Source organism: Falco rusticolus, chromosome Z (assembly GCF_015220075.1).
Source record: "Falco rusticolus isolate bFalRus1 chromosome Z, bFalRus1.pri, whole genome shotgun sequence".
NCBI lineage: Eukaryota > Metazoa > Chordata > Aves > Falconiformes > Falconidae > Falco > Falco rusticolus.
In genome coordinates, this window is record NC_051210.1 from 69,266,961 (window position 1) to 69,294,705 (window position 27,745).

Consider the following 27,745-nt stretch of genomic DNA (forward strand, 5'->3'; position numbering starts at 1 on the left):
CTCATCAGTCTACAAAGTTGACTGACTTTGCAGTTAACAGTCTTACAGTAAGTTACTAGGGAAGGTCTTTTGTTGGCTTCAGCGCACAAAGGTTTCAAGACATATGGGGATATTCTTTGTGTTTTTTTCTTTTTGTTTAAATAGTTGAATTAATTTCTTATGTACTTACATTTATACGGCTGTTGATATGCTTCTCATGTATTGATCGGTTGGAGTTTTGCTCACAGATGAGAATAAACGGGTTTTCTACATACAGTGCAGTGAAGCAATGAACAAAGTAATTGTTTTTTAGGGCTTCATCCCTTTTCTAATCCAGCACTGTTGGTGCTAGAAGCCAGGAACTCAGGTAAGGAAAACCATGTAATACCTGTTCTCTAGGTTCATTGGCAAGACTGCTCCCTTCTCCATCTTAATTTTTACCATAATTTGGGTATGATTATTCTTAAATGTCTAAGAAAGGCTTGTTCATTGTTGAATTATTGTGTAAAAAGTGCTCTGAGTTCTCACAACCATAGCTGTGGGAAGACTTACTGCCTTTCTTTACCAATGGAGGAAGCAATGTTTTGATGCAATTTAATTTTTATCAGGAATGTACAAAAAACATAAGAGCATATTGGCTAAAAACATAAAATAGAAAATCATTGCACATTTCATTTCAAAATTTCAAAATAAAATCTTTTGGAGTGTTGTTTAAAAAAAAATACTTTGCTTTTAAAACTTCCTATTGCTTTTGGGTTTTTTAAGGCATAACAAAATTATAATGTTCTACTGTAACAGCCTATCAAATTTAGTGTTGATTCAATCTCCTGATGATGGGGGAAAATCTTCTGCATTTTTTAAATGTGTAAAGAGTTTGTCTGGAAAACGTTTTTCAAGTTTACTAAGCATTATTACTTCCTGAGGACTGCCTGTAACCTTCTGCCTCATCAAATAAAATTTGATTGACCATTGGAGTGAGAAATAGGCTAGCTGTTCTGTCTTCTGCTGTTAGTAGAAAATTTGGATGAACTTTGAATAATGATGTAGTGTGGTTTAGACAGGCTAGTCAAAACTAAGAACAACAAAAAGCTGGAGGAAGGATATACTGCCACAAAATGCTTATGTAAAGGGGGTTTATAGGCATGTGAAAATGAATTGGTTAGAGAGTAATAGACGGGGCTGCTTACTCTTAAGGACCTGTTTGTTGTTTTACATGTTTATAGGAAGAGCTGTCTCATGCTTTTATCCTTATTCCTAGAAACTCTTCTTGAGAATACTTCTAAGCAATGAAAAGCAATACCAGGTCTTTATTTGTCACATTCTAAATGATTTATAAGCAACTTCTTAAATAGAAATAATGTACAGTCATGATTAGTACTCCAAATAAGTAAGTGGCCAAACCCCCCCATTGTGACTTTTAGTTCTTAATGTATTAACTAAATTACCAGTAAATGTGTATCATGCATTATAAGAAAGATGGGGACAGAATTTTTAGTAGGGCCTGTAGTGATAGAGCAAGGGATAATTGTTTTAAACTAAAAGAGGGTAGATTTAAATTAGATGTTAGGAAGAAATTTTTGACTGTGAGGGTGGTGAGACACTGGAACAGGTTGCCCAGAGCAGCTGTGGATACCCCCTCCCTGGCAGTGTTCAAGGCCAGGCTGGATGGGGCTTTGAGCAACCTGGGCTGGTGGAAGGTGTCCCTGTCCATGGCAGGAGGGTTGGAGCTAGGTGATCTTTAAGGTCCCTTCAACCCCAAACCATGCTGTGAGTCCATGATTCTATGATTATTGCCCCTTTCTAGGTACACTGCCTAAATAGTTTTGTATTTTGAAGCAGAAGAAATGTCTCTAAGGATACAGACACAACTGTAAGTGACAGTTTCTTGAGCTTTTGTTACCTGTCCATGTGCTGCAGATGTACACCTTCACTAAGGACAAGACTATGTTAATGCACGTGATCCTGCTGAGTCTGGTGGTTGGCAGCAGCCAGGGGTGCTACTGTGAACGTTACCCATGGGGGGCATGGTCTCCCTGCTCACAAACCTGCAATTACGGCACACAGACCAGGCACAGGTACGGCCAATCTATTTCACTCATTTTTCTATTTGTTCCCCGAGAAGATACCAGCTCTGGGGAGGGGCACCTATATCTGGAGCTCCAGCTTCCATAATATGCCAAGAAAATTTGTCACATCCAAGTGTTTACTAGATGAACAGATCATATTTTAATTGCAAGAGTTAAAAATAAGAACATTATGTATATAGAGCATTATGGTGCCTCCAGACAAACCTATATCTGCCAGCACATAGTCAGGAGAGAACAGCGAGGTCCTACAGTGGCCTTGCCAGCAGCGTGCATTGAGCAACGAGCCCCTGTGAGCACATGGGGCCAGCACTTGGTGCCCCGCTCCGGGAGCTCTGCTCAGGGCTGAGCAATGCCGTGGGAGGGGTGACCACACTGGAGCTCCAGTGTGACAAGCCTGCAGAATGATTTTTATGACCATAGTTAAGTCAAATAAATATTCAGCAGCACCAAATCAGATGCAAATCAGTGGTATTCTCTAAACTCGTGAGAAAAGAGTTCTTTTCCTCCTGGCTTTTTCTGTAGCTGTTCTCTGGGATGTTTCAGTTGACATGAATCAAAAAAATTTGCTCTGTAAACTTAAATTTTGATTTTTCTTTTAATCAACATTCTGCAATTACCTATTATCTCTTGGGTTATTTTAATTGGGCTCAAATAATTTTCTTCATCAGTCTTCACCCACAGTAAGAGAACAGCTATGATCTGTCTATGATTCTTTCCTAACATAAATTGTTAACTTTTTTTAGGCAAATAAGAATGGATGAATATTATAGCCAAAACTTCTGTGACCAGCTGTGCACAAAGCAGGAATCTCGTGCATGTAACCAGCAGACATGTCCTACCAACTGTCAGCTTGGAGACTTTGGCCCTTGGTCAGAATGTGACCCATGCATTAAAAAACAAGTAAGTATGAAATGTATTATATGGGTTAAATGCAAGAAATTATGCTTAAGAGATCCATTTGTTTCAGACATTCTACTTTATGGTAATTTATCTTCCAAATGGCAACTTAACAAGGGAAATTGGTTTTGAGTTATAACAATAGAAGATGGAGAAAATAAGTTAAAATAAGCAGATCAAAACAGAAATTAGTGACTTAGTAGTGTAAATTCATTTATGAGAACTTGCTTCAAAAATTCCATTGTCACAATTAAAGATGAGTTTTCCACATAAAGGATAAATTAAGCTGTAGAGTTTGGATGTCTATTTAAGCAGGAGAGAGTCACAGAATGTTTAGTATATCCATAGCATCTGTATGTTTTAAAGACAAGAAAAATAGGATCAAATCATCTGTCAAAAAGGGTTAACCAGCATATCCTAACAGCACTAATCGGATGGAAATGGTCAGTCTGTATTTTACACTGATAGTCAGGATCAGTTTGAGATTGCTATTAAGAAATTTAGAGCACCATTCTCCCAACATTTACAACCTACAAAAAATCCAGGTAGATGTGCTTAAAGACTGTGGAACAAATCCTCAGGATGGTGTCTTTTCCTCTTGGGCTTGTGTCTGTTGCCTGATGGTAGAGTTACAAGTGAAATGGCAGAAAGGGAAGAGGCAAAAAGTCAGGTTCAGGTTCAAGTGGATTTGACCTATAGAAACCAAGCCTTGGCAAATGTAAGCTTGTAGGGAGTGGAGGGGAGCGGAGTGCAGGTTGTTTGGGGTAGTTATGTGGCTGGTGGATCTGAGCTTTGAGGCTCACCATGACAGCAGCTCTGAGTTTCTGTGCAGACATGCCTAAAGCTCTCTGAATATCCTACTCAGCTTCAGAAATCCATGCCTGTAAAGCAATATTGAAAAATCTGCCAGATATCGTAAGTATATTTTTACATATATATATATAACTTTCTGATGCCTATGCAGGATGAGGAAGACATGAAGAAGCTGTTTGAGGTGTGAACCACGTCGTGAGATTCCCATCCTGAAACTGGGATGGGGGGGTATGAGAACAGAGCAGGGAGAAACAGTGAGAGAGCGGGAGACAGCAAAGCTGCAAGAGCTGAAAGTGGGCATTACTCAGCTGAACTGATTTCTTTCGTAATCAATATCCTCTTAAATGGCTGAGACTCTTACCTATGCATCCATATATAGAAGCATTGCTCATTTTTATTAACTTTTAAATATTGATGCAACATATTTGCTGCTTTAAGCAAAAAGGGTGCTTTTGTGGACTGTGATCCATTTTTCCTTCCAAGCTATAAAGATCACTGCTTGTGACCTTTATAAATGTAAACAACCAGAATGCAGGACATGACTTCCAGGACAAGTGTGAAGACTGGTATGAGCAAGCCTCCCATGAAAGGGTGGGATGAAGAGGTGGAAGCTCACACTATAGTGAGTGTTACAGATCCCAAATGGAGTACAAGGAAGCATTATCTTGAGATCAAAAGCTTTCAGGTGGTCTGGTGTTGCTCCTCGCACTCTCCCTTCATAGTCACTTGGTTACTGATTTTTACTGGACATCTTCCTGCATTGTTTGACTCCAAGATCTGTCTACAGGGAGAGAAGTAACAGGAATCTGCAAGGAACTGTGCATTTCAAGTGAGGAAAAGCTCTTAGAGGAGGAACTGTTCAGTCACATGCAGTCAGGTCCCATAAAAGCCCCCTGAAGTGGGAAGGAAAACATCTGAAGTGATTTGTCTGGCAGCCTTCAGCTTTGTTATTCTGCATAGAGGGTACTGACTTGGGGAAAGAAAACCCAGTGAGCACCAGATTTTGCTCCCAGATCTTTTGTAGAAACTTTCAAGAAAACTGGTTTTGTCTTCCCCAGTCACCCAGTGCTCCTCAGACAATGGCCCCATGTATGGGAACCAAGACAGATGGTTTGGGGTTGGGGATACATGCCATTGTCAAGAGTATTTCTATGTCAACAGAGATGATAAAGAACAGGAAAACTTCCATAAATGTGTTCACACCCCATTTCCTACTGTACCTTTAAAACTGAAGACAGAGGGACTGAACTTTTTATTCCTTCAGTCATGTAGGCTAGGTGGTCAAGTGTTTAATCATGTATGCTCCACCAGGGCTATTGAGGCTCTTGGATTTCATTTCCCTGCCTGCTTCACCTGGGTTGATGATGCAGTAGGATATAAGGACAAAAATAACTGATTATTTCTTTCAGAGCTCTGGTTCTGATAAAGCTTCAGCAGCACTGAGGCATGGGGCTCTGCCAGGGGGGGCACTTAGTTACAAAAACAGCTCACACAAACAACTCTGGTCTTATTTCTTCTGCCTTTCAGTTTCGTGTCCGGACACTCCTACGACCATCCCAGTTTGGGGGTCAGGCCTGTTCCGAGCCACTGGTGGATTTCCGCCCATGCTTCCCAACTAAGCTCTGCAACATGGTGCAAGTGGATTGCAAGAATAGATTTCAGTGTGAAAGTGGTAATGATAATCTTCATTGCATAACTGCTGCAGTATTAAATAGTCAAAAGATTAGACATTGAGACAAAAAAGGTCCAGATGATCCAGGTCTTGTATACTCTTATGCACAAATTCCAGGGAAAAGAGCAAGGAGAGAAGTCTACTTACGGATTTCATATGTATTAGTAGCAGCTTATGTTTGCAGTTTTTTGTGTAACTATAAGTAACACAAGTGCAAACTCTAGCCTAGGATGTCAGTATGGCCATGATAGCTAGACAGTAGCACCGTTAAAAGCAATGTACAAACATATCCTTAGAGTTTCTGAACATAAACTCACACTATCTTTATTAGATTTGTTGGTATTCCTTGTTCGCTTTGATTTAAACATACCTGATTAACCCCAAAAAAACATTATCCACATATATATCCTTTCGCTAACGCTTAGATTAAATCTTTGCAGCTTCAAAGCAAAGCTAAACTGCAGAACTGAAAAAACCATTTCTTATTGGAATAATTTAGGCATTATATTATCTTGCTGTTAATTCCTACGGCAAGTTCACACCTTTACTAGGGAAGAAGACAGACTGCCCTTCTCTGCATTCACTTTGCATAAAGTTTCTTGCTGCTGCTGTTTCTCTGGTGCAGGTCGCTGTATTGCAAAAAAATTGGAATGCAATGGAGAAAATGACTGTGGGGACAACTCCGATGAAAGAAATTGTGGGAGGAAAAAGACAGTGTGTAACAGAAAGTATGAGAGCATCCCAGGTGTGCACTTAATAGGTAGTGGGTAAGCCAGCTTTGCTTATTTTTCATAAACCTGAGATTGTTACTTCACTAATTTACATAAACAAGATAATCCCCAATTAGCACGTACAGGTATCCCATTAGAACAGGTAATCTCTGAAATTAAAATTAACAAGAAATTACAACAATGCAACCAAACCATCAGGCTAGGACTTGCCCACTGCATCTGCCAGTCCTGCTCTGCACTGCTGGCACACTAGGTAAAGAGCTGTCAGGGAGCACTGCTGTCTGAGCGGCCCTTCCTGCCTCACAGCAACCAGAGCATCACATGCTGGCAATTTCCAGCTCCGTTATGCCAAGCATTCAGAAATGTTCAGGATGTTCCTCTACAGATCTTTATTTGTCTATGATGCATTACACATGATACCAACCACCACCTCTTCCAGGCTACCAATTTAAGCAGTGTAAAACCTAAACATGGGATGCCTATCCCAGGCAATCTTGCATTTTTAACTTGAATTTTGAACTTAGCACACTCTGGTAACATCACTTATGGTAGAAACGGAGAACTGTTTGTTCATTTTTCTAGGCCATTTTTAGGTGTTTTTCTGCTTAAGAGTGACTGTCTCATGCTGACATTGGAATTATCTAGAGGGTTAGGCACTGTTGGAAAGTAGGAAGCAGATTGCTACTATAGCATTTTATAGCATTTTTCAGGTGAATTCAGTCTGAATGGGAAGTTCTTGTAAAGGAACTTCTTCCAGATGCTCGTACTGTTTCCCTCAAGCTTAAAATTTTTTCAATGCATCTATATACCACAGGATGTTTCAAGTCTTTCTATCTTTCTAGGATTGTTTATCTCTGGAAATAATTTTTTGTTAGATTTCACATTCTGGCAGGAGAGAGCCGAGGGGAAGTCCTTGGCAACTCATTCAATGGAGGACAATGCACAACAGTGAAGCACAATGAGACAAGGAAACTGTACCGTGTTCCCGCAAACCTGGAGGCTGTCAGCTTTCAGGTATTCTCAAGCAGCAACTCCTAGCTGAAAAAACATTGCCATAATCACAGTCCAAATTCTGTGTTCAGGTTTTAGGCAGTAATATGTGTTCCAGGACACAATTTCTCAACGTGGTAAGGCCTAAACGTGCTTCAGGTGATGTATGGGAATGGGATAAATCCAGCAGCTGGGTGGCTCTACTCATGCCTTTCAGATCTGTGTTTATTCACTGCATCATAAACCAGAGTAGACATGATTGATTTGTTTTGGGCTTCTCTCCTGCTTCCTCTTGGCTGTGGCCATGTCTTTGTTTTGACTTGATAACAAGGGCTTTGCTCCTAACTGTGACATAATCTGGCCAGAGGCTTGTTCAATTCCAAAGCTCATTTCAGCTTCACTGCTGTATCCTCGCAGTACCAACGGCTGTCCTAACTCCAGCTTCCTCCTAGTCACCTGCAGCCTTTGAAAACGGCTCCTCCCTGAGCCATTTCAGCCCCTCATCCTGCCTGTTCCCTGCCCAGCCCCTTTGACAGAGGCAGGCACCAAGCCTGGAAGGCAGGAGGACAAGAAGTACACAGTGTGGGGAACGGTCTTGCAGGACAGGCCAAGGACAAAATGAACCTGGTTTGTACCTTATAAAAAACCTGGGAATCACTGATTTTTTTTAGACCTGATATTTTAGATTTTTAGACACTGATATTAAGAAAATACTTTGAATACCATGGTCAGGGCACAACATCTGGCTGTGCATGTATCAGCAGGCCCTGTCTGAAGCCAATTGATACTGCATTGGGAAGGAAAGAATGCAGGACATAAAACCAGATCAGCTGATGGATGAAATCTGAACTGCTGGTTTTTGCCATGTGAGGTGTTAGTATTACTTTAACAGAAGCAAGTGAACAAACGACACCCTAATATGTTCCACGGAAACTGCAGTTGGATTGGCCATGACATGTACGTTTTGTCAATAATGGTGAAAATTACTGTGTGCAGAAATATGCAACTGGGAAAAACAAGCCTTGGTTTGCCCAGGTCTCTTTAAAGCTGTGCAGTTTATTGTTATTGATGTCCATTTGCACAACTGTTAAGCACTTGTACATCTCACCTTTGACAGTGCATCTATATCTTTTAACATTTAGAGCAGCCTTAGGTATAAAAGGGTCACTGGATCAGGCTTTCTTGGAACACCAGTGTGTTTCCATGCAAAAGCATATGACTTCTTGGAGAATGGAAGTGGGCTAGGGGAAAGGACCACCTCACCTCCCAAGGTCCTTAGCAGCCCTATTAATTAAACAAGTCTAGAGGAGGGAAAAAATTACACCTTTCAAACACCTCCAGACATATGCCTGAGTTTTGGGAAATAAGTCATTTCTGAACTGATGCTAAAGTTGCGTTGGTGCTTTACACAGCAACACCACTAAGGTTTACTAGCTTGATCAGGTAGGTTTGTTCCCAGTTCCTTTCCACCTACCCTCTACCATGTCATTCAGTACGGGTGCTAACGTTGCAAGTATACTCTAAGACTCTTCTCTGGAAACCTGTTCATTCTTTTAGTTGAGAATTAAGAAGAAAGGACAGAAAACATCAAGCTTTTTGCCTTGTACAATATAGAAGCCATGAAACTGGGACTTAGTGTGGACCTAGCAGGAAGGTCTGAGACCCTTTGAAAATCATGTTGACACATGTTGAAAATTATTGTTAAGCTTTGTGGCATGTGGGTGGGGAATTTTAGAAGGAAGTGTTACATGCTTCCCCCAGCTTGTATAAATGCTTAATAGTGAGTCTACATCTAATATTGTCTTTGTCTCACCTATTAACCTTTCTCAGCCTCATCTTTTGTGTTAAGAACAGGTTTTTTAGCTTAATGCCATGTCTCAAAGAATCAGGCATGTTTCTTCCATAAAAAATATCAAAACTTATTGCTTAATAGGTTTCTGTTTCAGATTACTGTTTGAGCAAATGCATTTTGCTTTACTGAATCTCCAGGTAATAGATGAAGAGGATGATGTAACATCAGATTTCTACAATGATTTAACTCCCCTGAGTGACAGTGCTCATGGAAGTAGTTCATCCACTCATGGTGCTAAAAGATCTTCTGGTATCCCATTTTTATTCTCAAGAAAGACACGGGTTAAAGTCACATCATCTTCCTCCTTCAAAAAAGCCATTGAAGCCTCATATGAAAAGGTAATTGAATGTTGCCTCCAGTTTCTTCCTTTCATTCTGTTTCTGTCTGCTCATTTCAGAACTGAGCTGCCAAAGACTACTTTTCTTGTCATTGGTCATTACTTCAAAAAAAATCCAACACAAAACCACACTAGAATTATGCATTAAAAATCTCCTCTTCTGACACTGCAGGGTGTTCCTGGTTGTAACAAACCTTCTCTAATGCAACATAGTTTTCTGTTTTCGTGCAGAAATCATAAGTTTTATCCACTTAAGAAAGCATAGATTTGACACAGATTTGAGATAATCAGATCAGGTAAACCACTCCTTTCCCTGTCCTAATTGTAGATTGAGAAAGAAGAATGCCATGTAGTTACAGTAGCAGACAACTCTAAAAAGAAATTAAGTGTACTCAGGAATGTTACACATACACATGTACTGGGAATTAATGTAGATTACTATATTAGGTTTTTTTGTTTGGTAGCTAACTTGCATATTGGAGTCTCACAGCTGCCAAGATGCACTTGGTCATAAAGATAATTTCAGAAATAGTGCACCCACAGAAAAGTTTCTGAGAACAGAAAAATTTTTCCCAATAAATTCTGCACCTTTAACGCAGATGAATACTGTGGGATGTAAGATTATGTACTTTTATAATATAATGGCAGTAAAGGATGGGCTATTGTTTGCACTTGGGCATGGAAGAGGCCATAGGGCTGACTGAAACTAAGGCCTGTTGAAACCCAGGAGTTCTAATACAATCAGAATTAATCTTTTACAAAAATATCAGTCTTAATATTCAGATTTCCTGGAATAGAAGTTTACTGCAGCCTTTCAACAGTTCAAGGGGGCTTATAAGAAAGATGGGGACAGACTTTTTAGCAGGACCTGCAGTGATAGGGATAATGGTTTTAAACTAAAAGAGGGTAGATTCAGGTGAGATATAAGGAAGATAGTTTACCTCACTAACTTGTCCTAATGGTTAAATAACTTGACTTCTTGAATAGTCAATTTCTTCTACTTTGAATTCAAGTATATTGAAACACCAGCTACTGGAAACCTGTTGACTTTCATTCCCATGTAGAAACCTGTGTACAGATCAGGCTGTTCTTTTGTGCAGCTGGTAGGTTTATTTTGGTGGAATGGTGGCTTTTTATTGGCTTAAATCCAGAAAAAAGCTATTTATGGAAATGTAAGTTTAAATGAAACCTTCATCAGGAAAGTTTTTTGGATATATATTGGTTTTCAGCATTGTTGTTATGAAATCCCAGAGACCCACCTGAAATAGCCAATAACTTAGTCTGGTGTTGGCTAAAGATGACACAAATTAAACTCCCCTCTTATTGGATCCATAGCAGGAATTTTTACTTGGGTCTTCCTCATGTTCTCTACTGTATCAAACTGTATTTATGTGTTTGTTGACACATGTATACTTACGTAAGTCTGAGAGACCTATAAATAAATTTGCAATACTTTCTTAAACAGGGAAAATAGAAGCTTATATATATAACTTAAAAGGAGAGGAAACTCACTGGGTTTGGGAGGTCAGATTCAGACCTATGTGTTAAACTGTGTGCAGAGGGTTTCACATGAGCATCCTAGGGTCCCTAGGGGTCTTTAGCCACTTGAAGGGTCCTGCATTTTTCCATATTGGCATGGAAGAAATATGAAAACTTGATTTTTTCAAGTGTATTTTAGTTTATAAAAAACTCTTTATGCTAAGCTGACTGGTCCTCTTGTATGTCTTCTTCGTTTCTGATCCTTTAATCATAGAATCATAAAATCACAAGATAGTGTGGGTTGCAAGGGATCTGTAAAGGCCAGCTAGTCCAACCGCCCCCTGCAAAGAGCAGGGACATCCTCAACCAGATCAGGTTGCTCAAAGCCTCATCCAACCTGACCTTCAGGAATGGGGCATCTATCACCTCTCTGGGCAACCTGGTCTACTGTTTCAGTGCCCCCATCATAAAAAATTTCTTCCTTATATCTCACCTGAATCTACCCTCTTTTAGTTTAAAACCATTATCCCTATCACTGCAGGTCCTGCTAAAAAGTCTGTCCCCATCTTTCTTATAAGCCCCCTTGAACTGTTGAAAGGCTGCAGTAAAGTCTCCCCAGAGCCTTCTCTTCTCTAGGTTGAACAACCCTAACTCTCTCAGCCTGTCCACATAGGAGAGGTGTTCTATCCCTCTGATCATTTTTGTGGCCCTCATCTGAAGCCACTCCAACAGGTCCTTGTCTTTCTTTTACTGGGGACTCCAGATTGGGATGCAGTACTGCAGGTGGGGGTCTCACCAGAGCAGAGGGGCAGAATCACCTTCTTCGACCTGCTGGCCACGCTGCTTTTGGTGCAGCCCACAGTATAGTTTGTTTTCTGGGCTGTGAACACACATTGCCAGGTCACAGGTCATGTCCAGCTTTGCATCCATCTGTATCTCCAGTACATTTTCTGCAGTGCTGCAGGGCTGTTCTCAATCCCTTCATCCCCCAGTTGAAGGGGATGGTTGCCCTGACCCAGGTGCAGGACCTTGCACTTGGCCTTTTTGTCCTCCATGAAGTTCACATGGGCTCACTTGTTGAGCTTGTCCAGGTCCCTCTGGATGGCAGCCCATCCCTGAGGCATGTCAACTGCACCACATCTTGTCAGGTCCTGTAGACTTTTGTATGTTCAGACTCCTGAGGGGTTCTTGAACCCGTTTTTCTCTTACAGTGGGAGGGACTTTGCTCCCCCACTCCCTGCCTTGAGGTCCATCCACACAAGAGGTGTGGGAAGAGAGACTGCAGGTGAAGTGTGAGGGAAAGAAGTTGTTGATTTCCTCAGCCTTCTTATTGTCTGTTGTTACCACTTTGCCTGTTGGGTTCATCAGAGGGGTATACTTTCTTTGACCTTGTTATTATTTGAGGGGGTTTTATTGTTTTTTATTTCTATGTACTATTTTCTTCACTATTTTGTCATTGAAATTCTATGCTGTGATTTTAAAAGACTTCTGAAGTCTGTGCCCATTCCCTTAGCCCAAGTTCCTAGTACTTCTGGCAGCAGTTCATTGAGTTGGACTGCTTGCACTGCAATTAAAAAAAATGAGAGTTCAAATATAGAAAGCCATCTCTATCCCCGAGGGTGTCAGGCAGGGACAGACATGATTCTCTGGCAACTCTGCTTATGATATTTGGGATGAAAGATTACTTAATCAGCATGTTTGGGTGAAACCCTGCTTTGTTAGAAAATTCCCAATTAAAACTATTGGTTTCAAGATCAGTCTGGCTCAGCTTGTATTTGGTTGCTTTTTTTAAGGAAGCACTTTGTATAGGAAAACTGAACTTCAGTACTCACCCTTGATTTAGACTAGGCTTTCTTTGGGAATAATCATCCATGAAGTGCTAATAGTTTTATTAATACCTGGTACTCATGAGTCAAGCTTGCTACAGGCACCAGGGTTTACCACTATGATTAAACATAATTCCCAGAAATGACTAGAGAATTTGGAATCCACTTTCCTGGATTGTTCTGCAAGTGAGCATTTCCAGCGTTGTGCGTGCCTAGGGATTTAGTACAGAAATCACTGGGTTTGACAACTGTAAGGGAAATTGCTAGTAATAAAAACACTTAATTGCTATTAATAAAAGCACTTAAGATACTTTTACTAGCAGAAACTGGAAATGTGAGGTGTACGTCAAACAAGAATTAATATTTAGCATGCTAGTGCATGCTAAAAACAACTAAGATTTTAGAATCAGTATTTGCCAAAGTGGCCTGCAATTTGAGTGTCCTAACTGAAATGTCAGGTAGCACAGCTGAAAATTGAGGATCAGAAGCTAAACTACCTTAAAATCCTAAAAATTATGTTGCCACAGGGTATTTCAGGAGCTAACTATAATCTGGGAATTGTTGCATACTTTATTTCTTCTATTCTTATTCTCACTGCAGCAGAAAGCTGAGTACCCTTAGCTTATTTTCCAATGTGCAGATGAGAGCACTGAAATGAACAGTGCCGTGCAGAACTGAGAGCTGAGGTCCAGCTCGTGTGTTATGCTGCTCAGTCCTGGCTGGGAATGCTGCCTTTCAGAGGCAATCTTGTGTCTTTTAAGCCAAGTGACCTCAGAGACAGAAGTGGAATAGAGCCAACCTAGCAGTAGCAAAATTCAGTAGAAGAACCCATATATAAATCAGTAACAAATCGTCTTATAATATTTTTTTCCTATCTGCTGGTTGTTCCTAATGTTTTTCCTATCGTTGGTCATTCACTTCAGTTTACTGCTCCTCTTGCTCTTGGATCGCTGCTTCAGACTTCTGCCATCAGTTCCCCTTGTCACTTTATAAACCCCTTCTTTTATATTTTCTGTTCTTCTGTTTAGTTAAACTCCCACATAAACAGCTGCTAGCATTGAAAAAATATATGAATTAGCTGTTTCAGAAACATAAGTTGTTTCTAAATGTAAGAGATGTTTCCAGTTTTTGAACTTTCTCTTAACAGCCTGACACTTGAGCTCAATGACATCTTTATCCCTGTCATTTAGTTTTGGTTTTAGCAGATGATAAATTGTGAAACTTCGTAACAGTGGATGTGAATTCAAATTACCTGCTCAACAGATTACTTGCAAACAACCCATGGATGCTTACAAGCTGAAGGCTTTCCTCTGAAATTTTTGATTGTTTTATCAATTATTGGTGTATTTATTATGGCAAGAATCCTTTTGCTTTCTGTTTGGTAGGTGTTCAGGGAGTCCTGTTATTTGTAGGAATGCTATATACCTCTGCAATGTAACAGAGTAATGAGCATTGTCCTCCAGAACTGGCTCTTGGAAACTCCAGGGCTAGTTTGTTCATGGTTAAAACAGTATGATACACAGGATTAATTAGTTCTTGCAGTGTATCTTATGACATACTCTTGGCTTCTTTGCTTTCTGCAGGTAACTACCTATGAAGGTGTTAAGACTCCCTTTTTCTTATTTCTAGAATTCCAACTTTATTAGAGTCCATAAAGTCATTTCTGTTGCTAACTTCACAATGAAACAGTCAGATCTGCAGCTCTCAGATGTCTTTCTAAAAGCACTTAATCACCTGCCCCTGGAGTACAACTACGCTTTATACAGCAGAATATTTGATGACTTTGGCACTCATTACTACACCTCTGGGAAGATAGGTGGTTCCTATGACATTCTTTACCAGTACAACTCTGAGGAATTGAAGAACTCTGGTATGTAATCTTTAATACGAAAATATGATTTTTTCATCACTTTCCTTATCATTGCTTTTAGGTCTTACACCACATAGTAAGTTCTCCAACAGCAAAAAAAATCCTTTAGACTTGCATAGGCCCAAGAATTATTCACGCTGCCTAAACATAGAGCAAGAAGAAGTTTTTGCTCTACACTGTCTTAATTTGAAAAGTTCAAGAGATTCCTTACTTGGTAAATGTCATTGTGTTCAGGGAAACCTCTTAAGACCTTTAGATCAAAACCAGGTGCCACCAGAAAAAGGTGTTCCAGCATACTTCAGTGTGGGACTGAGGTGTGAAATGTGTAAATGGCACTTTTGGGGATACAGTTATTAAAGTCTTAGGTATTGCTTAGAAATTACTCTTAAAATATTCCTGTGACTGCCAGACTGTCAAAATGAAAAGACAATACCATGGAAATTGAAGTGTAAGGTTAAAAGCTGTGATCCTTAATGCCAGTGAGGTAACTTTCATGGGTATGGGATGGTATCTAAAGGGGATGGTATACATGACTTAGTCCAATGCCGTTTGTACCTGGCTGAAGAGCACAGAGACCTGCAATGGCTCACCTCAGTATGGGAGGCTGAGGGCACGGTGCCATCATGTGACATGGTCATGGTGATGAAGCTGCTGCTCTGTGGTATTTCTAGGCTTGGCAGTGGATGAGTCAATGGAGTGTGTCCGAACAGAAACGACAAAGCGTGTGTTCTTCCGGAAGAAAAAGAAAGTCAGTACCAGATGCACCACAAACAGGATGACAGTGAAACATGAAGGTGACCATGATAAGAACAGGGCCCATGTCCTGTTACTTACCCTGAGCCATACCATTCCCCTCATCTAGGAGTCCCAGGTGACCTCCCAGCTTTGTTGAACTACAGATGCTCTTCCACCACTGTCAGAGGAGCCAGTGTTTCATTGTCTCTGAAGCAAGCACTGGAAACATCCTCTTACTTGCAAAAGGAATTAGGATGTAGGAGCCATTTCCAGTCAGACATGGATCTGATAAACATTCCTTCCCTGTGGGCCTGGGTCCAGGGCCAGGCATGTTGAACTGGGAAATGGGCACAACTAGAAATCTGTGATCATGACTGAGTTTCTGATCTTCTTGAAGGGTTGCTCTGGGCTTATTGATAGAGTTGGGCAGCAATAACACACTCCTTGACTTTCCCCTCCCATCTTCCTCATGCTAAACAGACATCTAGGTACAGGAGATCCCTCAAAATGCTAGAAATGTGTCTCAGGAACTGCAAAAATCTGGTGTGTTTTCTGTAGGAATGGCAACAGTCATGTTTGCATCACTAAAACCAGGGTTTTCATCACCTCCACCATGGTGGAGGAGGACACTAAAGATAAATATCTTTATCCTCATTTTATGATCAGTTTCTGTTACTCAGCTGTTTACAGCTGGGATTGAAGTGTTCTTCTAGGGGAGCCTACTGTGTCCCCTGCATTTTCCACAAGTATCTGGTGTAGTTCTGAGTAGCTCCATGGCTCAGGTCTCAGATACTTTCATTTGGAAGACTACGACAGGCTGCTGTCATAGCAGGGATTGTTTTTCTGAACTTAGACTTCATTCTTCAAGGGTAATTTTGAAAACTTAGTGTATTTTTTTATATCCTCTAACACTCTTTCTTAAAACTCTGCTGTTACATCCACTGTCATTGGAGGCCTTTGTCTTACAATACTGTGATGAAATCCACTTTCAGGTTCCATTTTGGAGTCATCTGAACGGTCATTCTCCCTGGTAAAAGGTGGCAGGTCAGAGTATGCAGCAGCTCTGGCCTGGGAGAAGAAGGGAGCTTTTCCAGGACATACAGTCTTCACCAACTGGTTGGAATCAATAAAGGACAATCCTGTGGTGATTGACTTTGAGGTAAGAGAAGAACAAGAAAAGTACTGACATAGTAAAGCACTCAGCAGTTAGCAGTTCTTCAGAGACCTCTGCAGGTGTTTTGTCTTTTAAATTGGAATGATGCCCTGTGTGAAACGAATGTGCAAACATATGGGTGTAATATATATATTCAAAACATGTATTAGAACTACTTCTTGTGCATTTGGGTTTATAAGCAACAGCAGCTTTGCATTATCCATGGACAGTAGGAATAAGAGGAAGGAATATGAGTGAATGACTGACACTAGCAGGAGCTCAGGCACGGGCAGGGGTTAGTTACTTACTATACAGAAAAGCAGTGCATGGTGCGGGAACACTTTTCTTCCTGTGCTCTTTATCTTGTCAGGCTTTGTTGCAACATATAGCAAGGAGCTAAACAGAAAAAAACCCAGCAATTCATTGGTATCCCTGTCCTGCTCATTTAATGCAGTGTGCCAGTGCTGTTGTGAGTGCACTGAGCTGCCTCCCTCCATGGCTGGCACAGCGGCTGCACAGCAGCAGCAGCACAGTGCTGGAGGCAAATAGCACAACCTGCCTGAATGCAGCATGCAGTGATCTTTCTCCCACTGCAGGTGCTGAGTTCCTGAAGGCAGTGCAGGAATGTGTCACATCATCTGCAGTGTGCTGAATTTTTGGACATGGTATCCTACTTGGTCAGTTTTCCATTGGCTCACAGAGCCCTAAAATTTGGGAAATAAAAGCAACATAAACAGGATAATATAGATGTATAGCACTGGCATGCTCCTTGAAAGCATACGTAACTTTTAACTTGCCTGATTTCTGTGTGATAGAGCTTCTTGTGTAGACTCTAGTGTCTTTATAATCCTGCAGCTACCCCCAGCAGGACTGTGCTGTGTCTAGCTAACTGCCTACTGAATGGCTGTCTCCCAGGTGTCCCCCATCATGGATTTGGTGAAGAATGTGCCATGTGCCGTGACCAAACGTCGCAATCTGGGAAGAGCCCTGAGAGAATACGCAGGCAGGTTTGACCCTTGCCAGTGTGCACCATGCCCCAACAATGGCAGGCCTGTGCTTTCTGGGACAGAGTGTCTCTGCCTGTGCCAGGCTGGCACCTATGGCAAAAGCTGCGAGACACGAGCTCCAGGTTACACATCAGGTATTTGGGTTGATATGGTCCTTCTGGTATCTATTTGTCAAAGATGACTCTGACAGATCTTCCCTTACTAAATCCATAGCACTTCTTACAACATGGTGATGGTCATAGAGTATGTATAAGAATAAAGGCAGCATTAAAAATAAAAAAATCAAACTGCATAGGCATGGCTCAAAAGACGTTGTAAGACATGGTGAAATATTCTTTAGCTACATCATTAGGATAATAGGAAATGAGCTGTTCAGCAATAAGGATGGAATTGAGATCATGAAAAAAAATAAGAAACCCATTCCTCTAGTTTGCCCTATAGCCTATTATGCCTAAAGACTAAATGGCTAATGGAGATAAAAATAGTTAATTATACTGTGGAAGGAAAACCCAGTTGCCTTAAGAAGATGGAAGATAATCATCAAACTGTGTCCAGTTCTGGACTCCCCAGTTCAAGAGAGACAGGGAACTACTGGAGAGGGTCCACTGGAGGGCTGCAGAGATGATGAGGGGCCTGGAGCATGTCCCTTCTGAGGAAAGGCTGAGAGAGCTGGGCCTGTGTAGCCAGGAGAAGAGAAGACTGAGAGGGGATCTGATCAATGCATGCAACTATCTTAGGGGCGAGTGTCAAGAGGAGGGGACCAGCCTCTTTTCAGTGGTGCCCAGCAGCAGGACAAGGGGAAACAGCACAAACTGCAACACTGAAAGTTCTGTCTGAAAATGAGGAAGAACTTCTTTACCTTGAGGGTGACAGAACACTGGAACAGGCTGCTCTGAAAGGCTGCAGATTCTCCTTCTCTGGGGACATTCAAAACCCTCCTGGATGCAGTTCTGTGCAACCTGCTGTAGATGAACCTACTTTAGCAGGGGGTTGGACTAGATCTCCAGAGGTAACTTCCAACCCCAACCATTCTGTGATTCTGTGATCATTCTGAAGAATTCAAATAAAAATTTCATGCAAACAGATTTTTGAATGAAATTGGCACTAGTGTCATACCTATGGGAAATAGAAGTATTATATTTACTGTTACATATATTAATATTCCAGGACCAAAAGGGGACAAAGGAACAGAAGGGAAAGTCACTTAAGCAGCTACAGGTCCCATTATTTGACCCTGATAAAGAAATATTTTGAAAGAAATAAACACTTGAAACTACGCAGATAGAGATTAATGTAGAATGTGTATTGCATACAGAAAATAAAGGGTATGAAAATAAAAGTTTTTATATGCTTCATGCTGGCACAGACACAATACCCCAGAGGATAAGAAAATACAGGAATGTTTTCATTTAGCCTGTATGGGATGTAGATTTGGGGTTTAGACATGGTGTTAGAGCTCAGATTTATTTAATAACTCATTAAATACTGAGCTATCTAAAAAGGTTGTCAGCACCATGAAAACTCAGACATCTGTGCAATAGAAATAGAAAATAAGCTGCTGCTGGGTTTGAACATTACTTGCAATCCAAACTAGAAAGGAAGATGTATCTTAGGTTTTCACGAAGCAGGTGGAATTTGGCTGCTCATCTCTTTGAAAAACTTCACAATCTAGATACAATACACTCCCTTAACAGTAACAAATTTATATCCTCTGAAAACAGCTATTATGAATTTACTACCATCGCTCCCCTATGTGGCCTTAAGAGAAATACTATGTATGGTACAGATCTACCTAAAGATGGGATTTCTTTTCTTTCTTGCAGTTGCTGTAGATGGCCGCTGGAGTTGCTGGTCTGAATGGAGTTCATGCAATGCCTCCTTCAAAAGAAGAAGGACCCGGCAGTGTAATAACCCCTCTCCAATGAACGGTGGGAAACCCTGTGAAGGTGAATGGGAAGAAGAGGAGGACTGTTATGTCTCTGTATTCACAGACAGGTAAGAAGATGGTAGATGAAAGATCTCCATAGTCATGGGGCAGAGTTAAGGAGCCTTCCAGAATGGCTTTGTGACTACCAAGGAGAAAGAGCAGACAACTCTCCCATCTGAACTTCTGTGGTGGGGCTGAGAGAAGGAAATGTCTGGAAATTTTCACATCTTACTTCAAGTTTGGATTTATTAGTTGTTTATTCCTAGAAAATGGCTTATGTATTACATATGAAAGTATACCTGTAGATCTTTCATGGTGCTTTGCTTTCTTGTCCAAAGCCATGGAGAACTCATCTACTTCTGTTCACGGGAGTTCACAGTTTCCATTTTTTTAATATCCCAACCTCTTACAGGTTTAGGTCTGAACTCATTCTGAGAGACAATTCCACTGAAACTACCGTGCTTTTTATATTCCTGCTTTGATTATGTCTGATGTACTGGTTTTGCATGGTTTTGACTTAAAATCCTAACTCCAACCGCAAAATGGCTCTGTTTTTTGCATCTTCAAGAGCAAAGCTTTGTGCAGATTCGTTTTTTCTACTGGAATCAAAGGCTGAAGCAGGATTTTAATTGTCATTGCTGTAATGACTGCAGAGGAGATTCTGGAGTGCGTAGGAGAGGATCAAAAGCAACAGGCTCCACAGTTCTTTGTTACTCACCCTAGCTAGACATCATGAGCTCTGTGCGCATGGACACCTGCCTCCTGTAACCACTGCCTGATGGCAAGAGGCAGGTTTTGACTCCATTATCTTAAACCCAACCAGATCATGTCGACTCCTTAGAGACTTCCTTCATATTCTGTTCTTTGCCGCTTTTTCTTACTCTATAAATATATTTAATGAGCTGTGTTGCTAGAAATTGTAGCCCTTTATCTATCGCTTTTTTGGTGCTCTCACAATCTCCCTCCTATCAACACCTGCAATTTTTTATGCACACCATCTTTTATTTAACAGAATAAAGTTCTTTCACCATGGCAGGGATGATGGGGCACAGCAGCAGCACTCCCATTCAAAACTCCTAACATACTACCCCTGTTACTTGGTGACACCAGTGCTTAAGATACATCCTCAACAGCATTCTTTTACTTTTCAGAGGTGCTGCTTGTATAAATGATGATGAAGTCAGGAGAGAAGAGGATGTCTTGGTTGGCAAACCTGAGTCTGGGTGCTCCAAGCCAGACCCACCAGAACACAGTTTTATCAGGGTGAGCATGAAAAATGACTGATATGGAAGGGAAGTGTAGTAGTTGCAGAGCTGGGAAATTTTGTATCTTCTTTACTACATGTGCCTGATACCCAAGCTAGCTACAGTGCTAGTGAGCATCTTGCTGTGCATGTGGCATGCTGTGCGACTCCTGTCCACCAAAGCCCACCGGCAACTGAAGCAAAGGTCAGGTAAAATCCATTTCAATCAGTGGCCCTTGAATCCTTGTTTTGTAACAGTGAAATCCGTTAGTGCAGCTGGACAAACATATCCTTATATAGGTGAGTGGATGACTCATATTTCAGAGTAGGAAAAGCACAGATTCATTCCATCATATCATCACGTTCTATCATTGTTTCTTTTGACAGTGTCTAGTCTTGTTACCATAGATTTTTGAGGGACTTTCTGGTTTCTTTTTTGTAGAATGAAAAGAACCATTACGCTGTGGGGGAAGAAGCTGAAATTGCCTGTGTGAGTGGTCATGTCCTCAGTGGCTATCAATTCCTTCGGTGTCTGCCAGATCAAACCTGGACACAGCAACCTGTTGAATGTCAACGTAAGAAAGAGAAAACTAATTTAGCTCAGCAACAAAACAGAAGTAGAAGAAAAAGACATAACATAGATTTTAATACAGGTTTTAACAGAAGAATCTCTAATGATACCTGAAAAGATAGCATTTTAAGAAGGTATTTCAGTAGAGATGGCAAAAACATGAGTCACTACATCGTTCCTCTTTCAGTTCAGAAGTGTTACTATTATGTGCTTTGTAAGGATATTGTAATATTCAGTGCTTTAGAAAACCATCACATGGTTGCTGTGAGGTACTTCTCTTGACTAGTTGTAAGTACCTTTAACAGAAGGACTCATCTTTTTTTTCCAGACTTACATAGGTATCTTCAAGTTGATAACGTTTCGATGAAGAAAGCATTGTTAGAGGAACTTGTCTACCATTTCTTTTATTAAAGGGATAATGTGTCTCTCAGCATCCCCCACCCCCCAGGCTGCCTTGAAAATCTCCACAATAATTCAATGCCTTGAAGTATTTATAGTCCAATTAAGAATTAAGGGTCAGAACTGACCTGGGTTTGCAAACAGGAGAGATTCTAGGAGTTTTCTAGAACCCAGCATGATTTCATTAACTCAAAATTTTTCATTTCATCAAAAAAAAATTGTAAAAAATTCATGTTATCAAAAAACTTACCTAAATATACTTAAAAGCTTTCTATTGTCATGAATTTTGTTTTGTTAATAGCTTCATTTACAAAAGAAAAATTAAAATTTGCTGTTAATGCCTTTCTTATTCTTTTAAACTGTAAAAGTAAATTACTCGTATTAGCATACATAAGAAGGGCATTGTAATTATTTAGTTATTGATTGAAAAATATTTGTAAAGTCTCTGACAGTGCACCAAAAATTTCCAGACTTAATTATGTTAAGTATTTATTTGTTTTGAATGTCAGTTGAATGTTCAGTGTTACTGAGTGTCTTTATGGCTCTTCAGAAGAAGCATTATGACTTGACGTAAATATCCACACACCATAAAACCAACAAGAATTATACTTTTTTCCTGTTTATTACAGCCTCAGCATGCCTCAGGCCACCAACATCTGACAGTGTCACAATTTCCCCATTTAAGCAACAGTACAACATTGGTGAAACCGTGAAGCTGAGCTGTCAAGCTGGGCTTATAGTCACTGGGCAAACACAGTATACCTGCGGGAAAGATCTGTCTTGGATACCTCCTATTTTGAGATCTATTACATGTGAAAAAGGTTGGTATGCCTGCAGATACTTTACTGCTTCTTTACTGCTGGTATTAACATCACAGTTTATTTTAGCTATCTAGAACTAGAAGGCAGATGACTGGGTTTAAGACATAGAGCAACTGTTCATTAGTTTGGATTTTACTTTGTGCCTACCACAGTGCCATATAATTTCAGCCCCAAAATTCTGCATTAAATTTAGAAGTATTGGGTGCAATATAATAAATATTTTAACTATGAAATTGAGATACTTAAACTGTTTTCTTAAGAACAAATCAAAACGAACCCCAGCTGTATTAGCAAGGCATTGTGAAAGCAAAGTAGGAGAATGCCTTCTATTGAAACTTCAGCTTCTATTCTTGTATAGGATTTTCCAGTGATTTTTGCAAAGACTGGTGCATACTTGTGGAATCCCAAGCACTTCAGCTTTTGAAGAGAGAAATATGGGATAAACTGAAACAAATGCATTTTAGGTTTTACAGCATAAGTCTAAGGTATTTCCGTTCACTTTGTTGGCAGTTACCATCACTTTCACTCTTTCATTTCAGATGTGCAAACTACGAATAGAGGTGTTTGCAATCCAGGACAAAAGCAGGTTGGATCTCGGTGTGTTTGTATGTCTCCAGAAGAAGATTGTGTGTAAGTTCTTTAATTAGAAAAAGAAAAGCCAGAGTTTCTCCACTGATAGATCAAGAGTCCATTGTGACACAAACCAGGAAGAGTAACAAAAGACAACAGCAGTTCAGGGTTACTCTGTATTCAGATATTAGCCAGCTATGCCTCCCTATCCACATTACAGCCCCACTTATAGCCTATGAAATGAATGAACAATGCCATTAACAAAACAGCACACCATAGCTCATCCTTCTAATCTACATTACCATCTGCTATTGGAGATTCCAATTCTCCCTTTTCTTGTCTTCATTCTTCCAATTTCTGTATCTTCCCTGTCATCACCTTACTATAATAAATCATGTTCCCTGTGTTTGAGATTCACTTTTTTAAGATTAACACAGCAAAGCACACTGTATGTTTCAGTCTCCAGAGCATCTAGAAACACCTAAGACTTGCATTTACTGTGTTTTTACGCAACATGACCTGCTCTGACCATTGAGCCTTCAAGTGAATAGAGGGTCATCCTAAAGGACTTTTAATAAATGACTGGCCAAGGTGGAGGTGTGATGTGGGGCTGGGATTAGGAAAGATGAGCACAGATTGAGCATAAACTGTGCAGTTATAGGGCTGAGATCCATACACATTCCACCACAGGGCTCCTGTGTAACCACAGGCAAGTCCCTTGGCATGACTTTCATCTCATTCATGTCAACCCTCAAATAACTAGGTATCTTCTCTCTCAAGAGACCTTGGGTAGAGAGAGAGAGAGCTTGTCAAAAGTGCATAGGCAAAATCCTTTGAAAACTAGAGAGGTTTTGTTGACTAAAGCTATGATCTTAACTCAGGAGCCTAAACAATGTGAGCCGTATTGCTTGCTTTCTTTGGGAAATTACTAAACTCCACAAGATAATGCTTCTTGGAAATGCCTGCACTTGCTGAGAATGAGTCCACTCAGGAACCAAGAGCAAACCAGAAAGAAACTACAAGCAGCATGGCTGAGTTTGCCTGCCATTAGTCCCAAACTAACTGTGCCTCAGAGGCGGACATGCACACACAGCTGCAGGGCTGCGTTGCATCAGATAAGACACCCCAGGCCCTGTGGAAATTACACCCACATTGTGGAGGTAACAGCACCTCCTGTTTTCTTGTGGAGGCATATGTCCTTCACGTCCCATCAGTTGGACTGGACCAAAGCTGCTTTATCTCACAGCACTATGCTGTATCGGGTCCAGTTCCTGCAGTAGCTGGGACAGCCTTAGGTCTTTAGAGGGATATCCTATGTGCCCATGGCTTTGCTGTGTTTCATCTAATACTGGTGGAGCATCTAGAAGCGTGGACTTGTTGCACAGCCTGCTAAAATAATTTTTCTTTTTTCCCTGGGGCAGCCACTACTCAGAAGACATCTGTGTGCTACATGCTGTTTCTGAGCAGAATGTGACCAAGCCCAGCTGTCAGTACTCAGCTGAAATGTGCCTCGGAGAGCAGTCATTTTATTTCATGCATGCTGGCCCTTGTCATGGTGATTCCAACCTAGACTGGGCTATCGAAAGGGCAAAGCTCTCTGCAAACAGCTTGAAGAGAGTGCCCTGTGGCTATGACACCTGCTATGACTGGGAGGAATGTCCAGGTATGTCTTCTGAATGGTGGGATTTATCCTGCCCTTTTGATCTAATAATAAAATGTGCTGACTCTTTCACTGCTCCAAGAATGGGATTTACAGCCATTGTGGTCCATCTGAGCAATTTACAGTAAGAGGAATGTGGGAGTGTGGTCAGCCCCACGCCCCTGCTACCAAGTGTTACACCTAGATACATGTCTTTTCTCTTTACCCACAAGTGGTGTAGCGTTGCCTCATCCCATTAGTAAGGCACAAAATGAACTTGTAGATTAAGGGAACTTTTGAGGAAAATTAACATTTGAACCTTTAATCACAAAAATGTGATTTAATCACAAGAATGTGGACAGCAATGTTGTCCATTCCCTGTGAGGTTACTAACCACTAGTTTGTTTTTCAGGAGGTAATTTGGGCCACACCCTATATAGCATGTAATTAAACTATGAAATTCAATTATGATACTGCTTAAAAAGCAAGACTGGGGCCATCAGGCTTAATGGGATTTTAATGGTTACATTTGCAAATACCCATATGTGAAAACTGTGTTTATTAAGAGTTTTAATAAACTAGCTAAGCTGGTGAAATCCCTAAGAGGATTATTTCACAAACACTGTTGTGCAATTCGGCTATTTACTGTGTAACTTTATGATAAGAGCAGTGGGTTTTCCTGTAAATGTCTGAGGTGCTGGCTGGCTCCGTGCACATCAAGTGCTTGCCAGGAAAAGGCTGAGTGGCAGCCATGCTCATTCCTTCACTTGCTTCCAGAGACAACTATGACCCTTATCACACATTGTCTACTTATGATAAATAAAGCAGCTGCAGTGTGTAGCAATCCTAAAACCCTATTTTGAAGATGAAAGATTTCTGCAGCGCAGGATTTTAATTAGGTGGCTGTAAAACTACCACATGAGATGTTATTTGTTGTGGGGCCAAACCAGAGGGCACAACCAGGTGTGCCCCTCAAGGGACGTGTTGTGGTGGAGCCTCTGAGCAACTTGGGCTCTTGGGAAGACGGTTATAATTTTAAAATGATATTATGCCTATTTATTCCAGAGCCCATAAGAAGCCTAGATCTGCTCCCACTGTGTAAATGGTTTACAGCTGGATACTGTGCCAGCACTTCAATGTTATTATCTCAAAAGCCTACAGAGAAGCCTTGTTCAGTGAAGAAAAGTGAGAGACAGAGGAGAAAAATGCATCAAATAAGTTTTTATTGCGGTGTTCAAGGGGTTTGAATTGGACTTTCCTTCTCACCACCTCCACAAAAGTAATCTTTCTCATGAGTATGCACAAACGTTTAGGAAATCGAAGTTTCGGTTTTCCTGAGAAAGAGTAGCTGGTATCAACACAGAGGCAGAAGATACTGCAGTACCATGTGAAAGCAGCTAAACAGAGGAAAACACACATTTTTCATATGTTTTAAGAAAGAGAAGGCAGAAACTTAGTTTCCTGCCCAGGGAATTTCTGGGAAAGAATATAAAGAGTCAGAATCTGATTAGATCAGAAATGGGTAATGAAATAACCAGCAGGACTGAGCTTTACCACAGGCCAGCAGCAGGTAGCTTAGCATTCATAAAGGGAGCTCTAATGAAATAGGAGCTGACACAGTATGGACCTTAAGACTCCATTTCACAGCAACATTGTGTGCAAGGATAATTGGGAACAGAAAGTCAACTTAATATCTTTTTGTTGCAAGAAAGGTCAGGGAAAGCCACTGGATAAAAATAGTTAGGTACTTAATTTCTGCTTCTGTATGGGCCATTGCTGCAAAAACTGATACTTAAAGCTGCTTTTGCCTCTATTGTAAATGCCCTACCATTTAGTATATGCACTATAGGCTTTTTGTAACTAATATATCACGAACCTCCAATAGTGTTTTTTTTCCCTGTTGGACCTTGAAATGTTGTCAAACTGTACAATATGTTTTTAGTCATGACATTTGCAGCTAAAATTCCAACATGTTCATTCCCAGAGACACAGACCCAGTGCTTCTGCCTGATGCCTTACCAGTGCCCCAGAGAAGACAGCTACCTTCACTGCATCCAAATGGAGTCAACAGGGAGGAGAAGGACAGTCAGCCATTGCACACTGGCAGCCATGAAGTGTGCTGGCATCAAACTGAAGGTGCTGGAGCAGGGGAGCTGCCTGGCATAACATGTCAGCTCTCCTGGCAGCCACCATGATCATCCCACCATACGCAGGTTGAGCCATCCTGGGGAAAACCTGGATGGTTATAAAAGGACAAGTAGATCAAAAACAAGGATTAAAAGAAAAAAAGAAAAAAAAAAACAAAGGGCACGACAGATTTTTGGGAGAAGGGTGGCAGTGGGCTTTTTTTGGTCTGAAAATGGGTGTGTGGCATAGGAACGCTCTCACCGCTCATAGCTCTGTGAATATGCAGGGGGAGGGAGGGGAGCGGATGGAAAGGGCAAAAGAGGAGCATTGCCTCTGGTCTCACCTAGTGCTCAGTGAGACTCTTCCTTTCCTTAGCCATTTGTTGCTTTGCCCCTGTGCTTGTGACTGCTGTGCACTCTGGTTGTCTCATTGGCTGAGTACCTGCTGTGTCATCCAGGCAGGAAGACCAGGCACTTCAGTATCACTGCCCGTTCCCTCTGACACCTAATGGGGTCATGAAAGACGTTACCCTGTACAGGCACCCACGGTGCAAATTCAGGGAGCAATACAAAATACTGGAAACCACAAATACACAATGATTGAGTAAAGTTGTCAAAACCATGTGATTTTTAATCAGAGTAACTGAAGGGAGGAAGTGGTTGCTTTATGGGTTGGTTTGCTGGGTTTGAGCCTTAGATACTGTTTGGGAATTTTGATGGTACCTTCTGAGGTGAATTAAACACACGTTTGTGCTTAAATATAAAATAAAAGTTTAATAAACAATGTAGTCCTACCACAATACCCAGTTCTACATGGAGTCTGCAAAAATGTGTCACAAATAGATTCCTTACATGCACTTTCACCAGCACCAATGCTGAGAGCAGATGCATGAGGCACCTCAGCCTGGCCATGGGTCCATCTCCCAGCCCAGCTCTGCTGCCCAAAGTTGGCCCTTGAGCTCGAGGCCCTGAAACATCCCATTCCAGAATGGCTACAAGATAATGTAGAAGCTGTTTCTTA

The 27,745-nt window shown here is 41.0% G+C and overlaps 1 protein-coding gene across 2 annotated transcripts; it reads left to right on the top strand.

Annotated features, from left to right (window-relative positions):
- Window positions 1-27,526, top strand: C6 (complement C6). Of its 2 annotated transcripts, XM_037373066.1 has the most exons (18): window positions 1-346; window positions 1,897-2,054; window positions 2,810-2,966; window positions 5,304-5,448; window positions 6,074-6,215; window positions 7,055-7,193; window positions 9,159-9,359; window positions 14,293-14,533; window positions 15,205-15,327; window positions 16,261-16,427; window positions 17,337-17,562; window positions 19,252-19,423; window positions 20,507-20,618; window positions 21,041-21,173; window positions 22,198-22,389; window positions 22,929-23,019; window positions 24,381-24,622; window positions 26,583-27,526. In XM_037373066.1, the coding sequence occupies exons 2-18, from the start codon at window positions 1,897-1,899 to the stop codon at window positions 26,762-26,764; spliced, it is 2,823 nt and encodes a 940-aa protein (XP_037228963.1). In that variant the 5' UTR covers window positions 1-346; the 3' UTR covers window positions 26,765-27,526. The 2 variants fall into 2 exon arrangements, with proteins under 2 accessions (XP_037228963.1, XP_037228964.1); XM_037373067.1 differs by lacking the exon at window positions 1,897-2,054.
- The last annotated feature ends 219 nt before the right edge of the window (window positions 27,527-27,745 follow it).

Excerpts from the sequence above, each read along its gene's own strand:
- C6 (XM_037373066.1), top strand. The coding sequence starts at position 1,897 with ATGTACACCTTCACTAAGGACAAGACTATGTTAATGCACGTGATCCTG. Across the intron at positions 2,967-5,303 it reads ACCCATGCATTAAAAAACAA|TTTCGTGTCCGGACACTCCT; the intron begins GTAAGTATGAAA and ends TCTGCCTTTCAG. Across the intron at positions 14,534-15,204 it reads TGAGGAATTGAAGAACTCTG|GCTTGGCAGTGGATGAGTCA; the intron begins GTATGTAATCTT and ends TGGTATTTCTAG.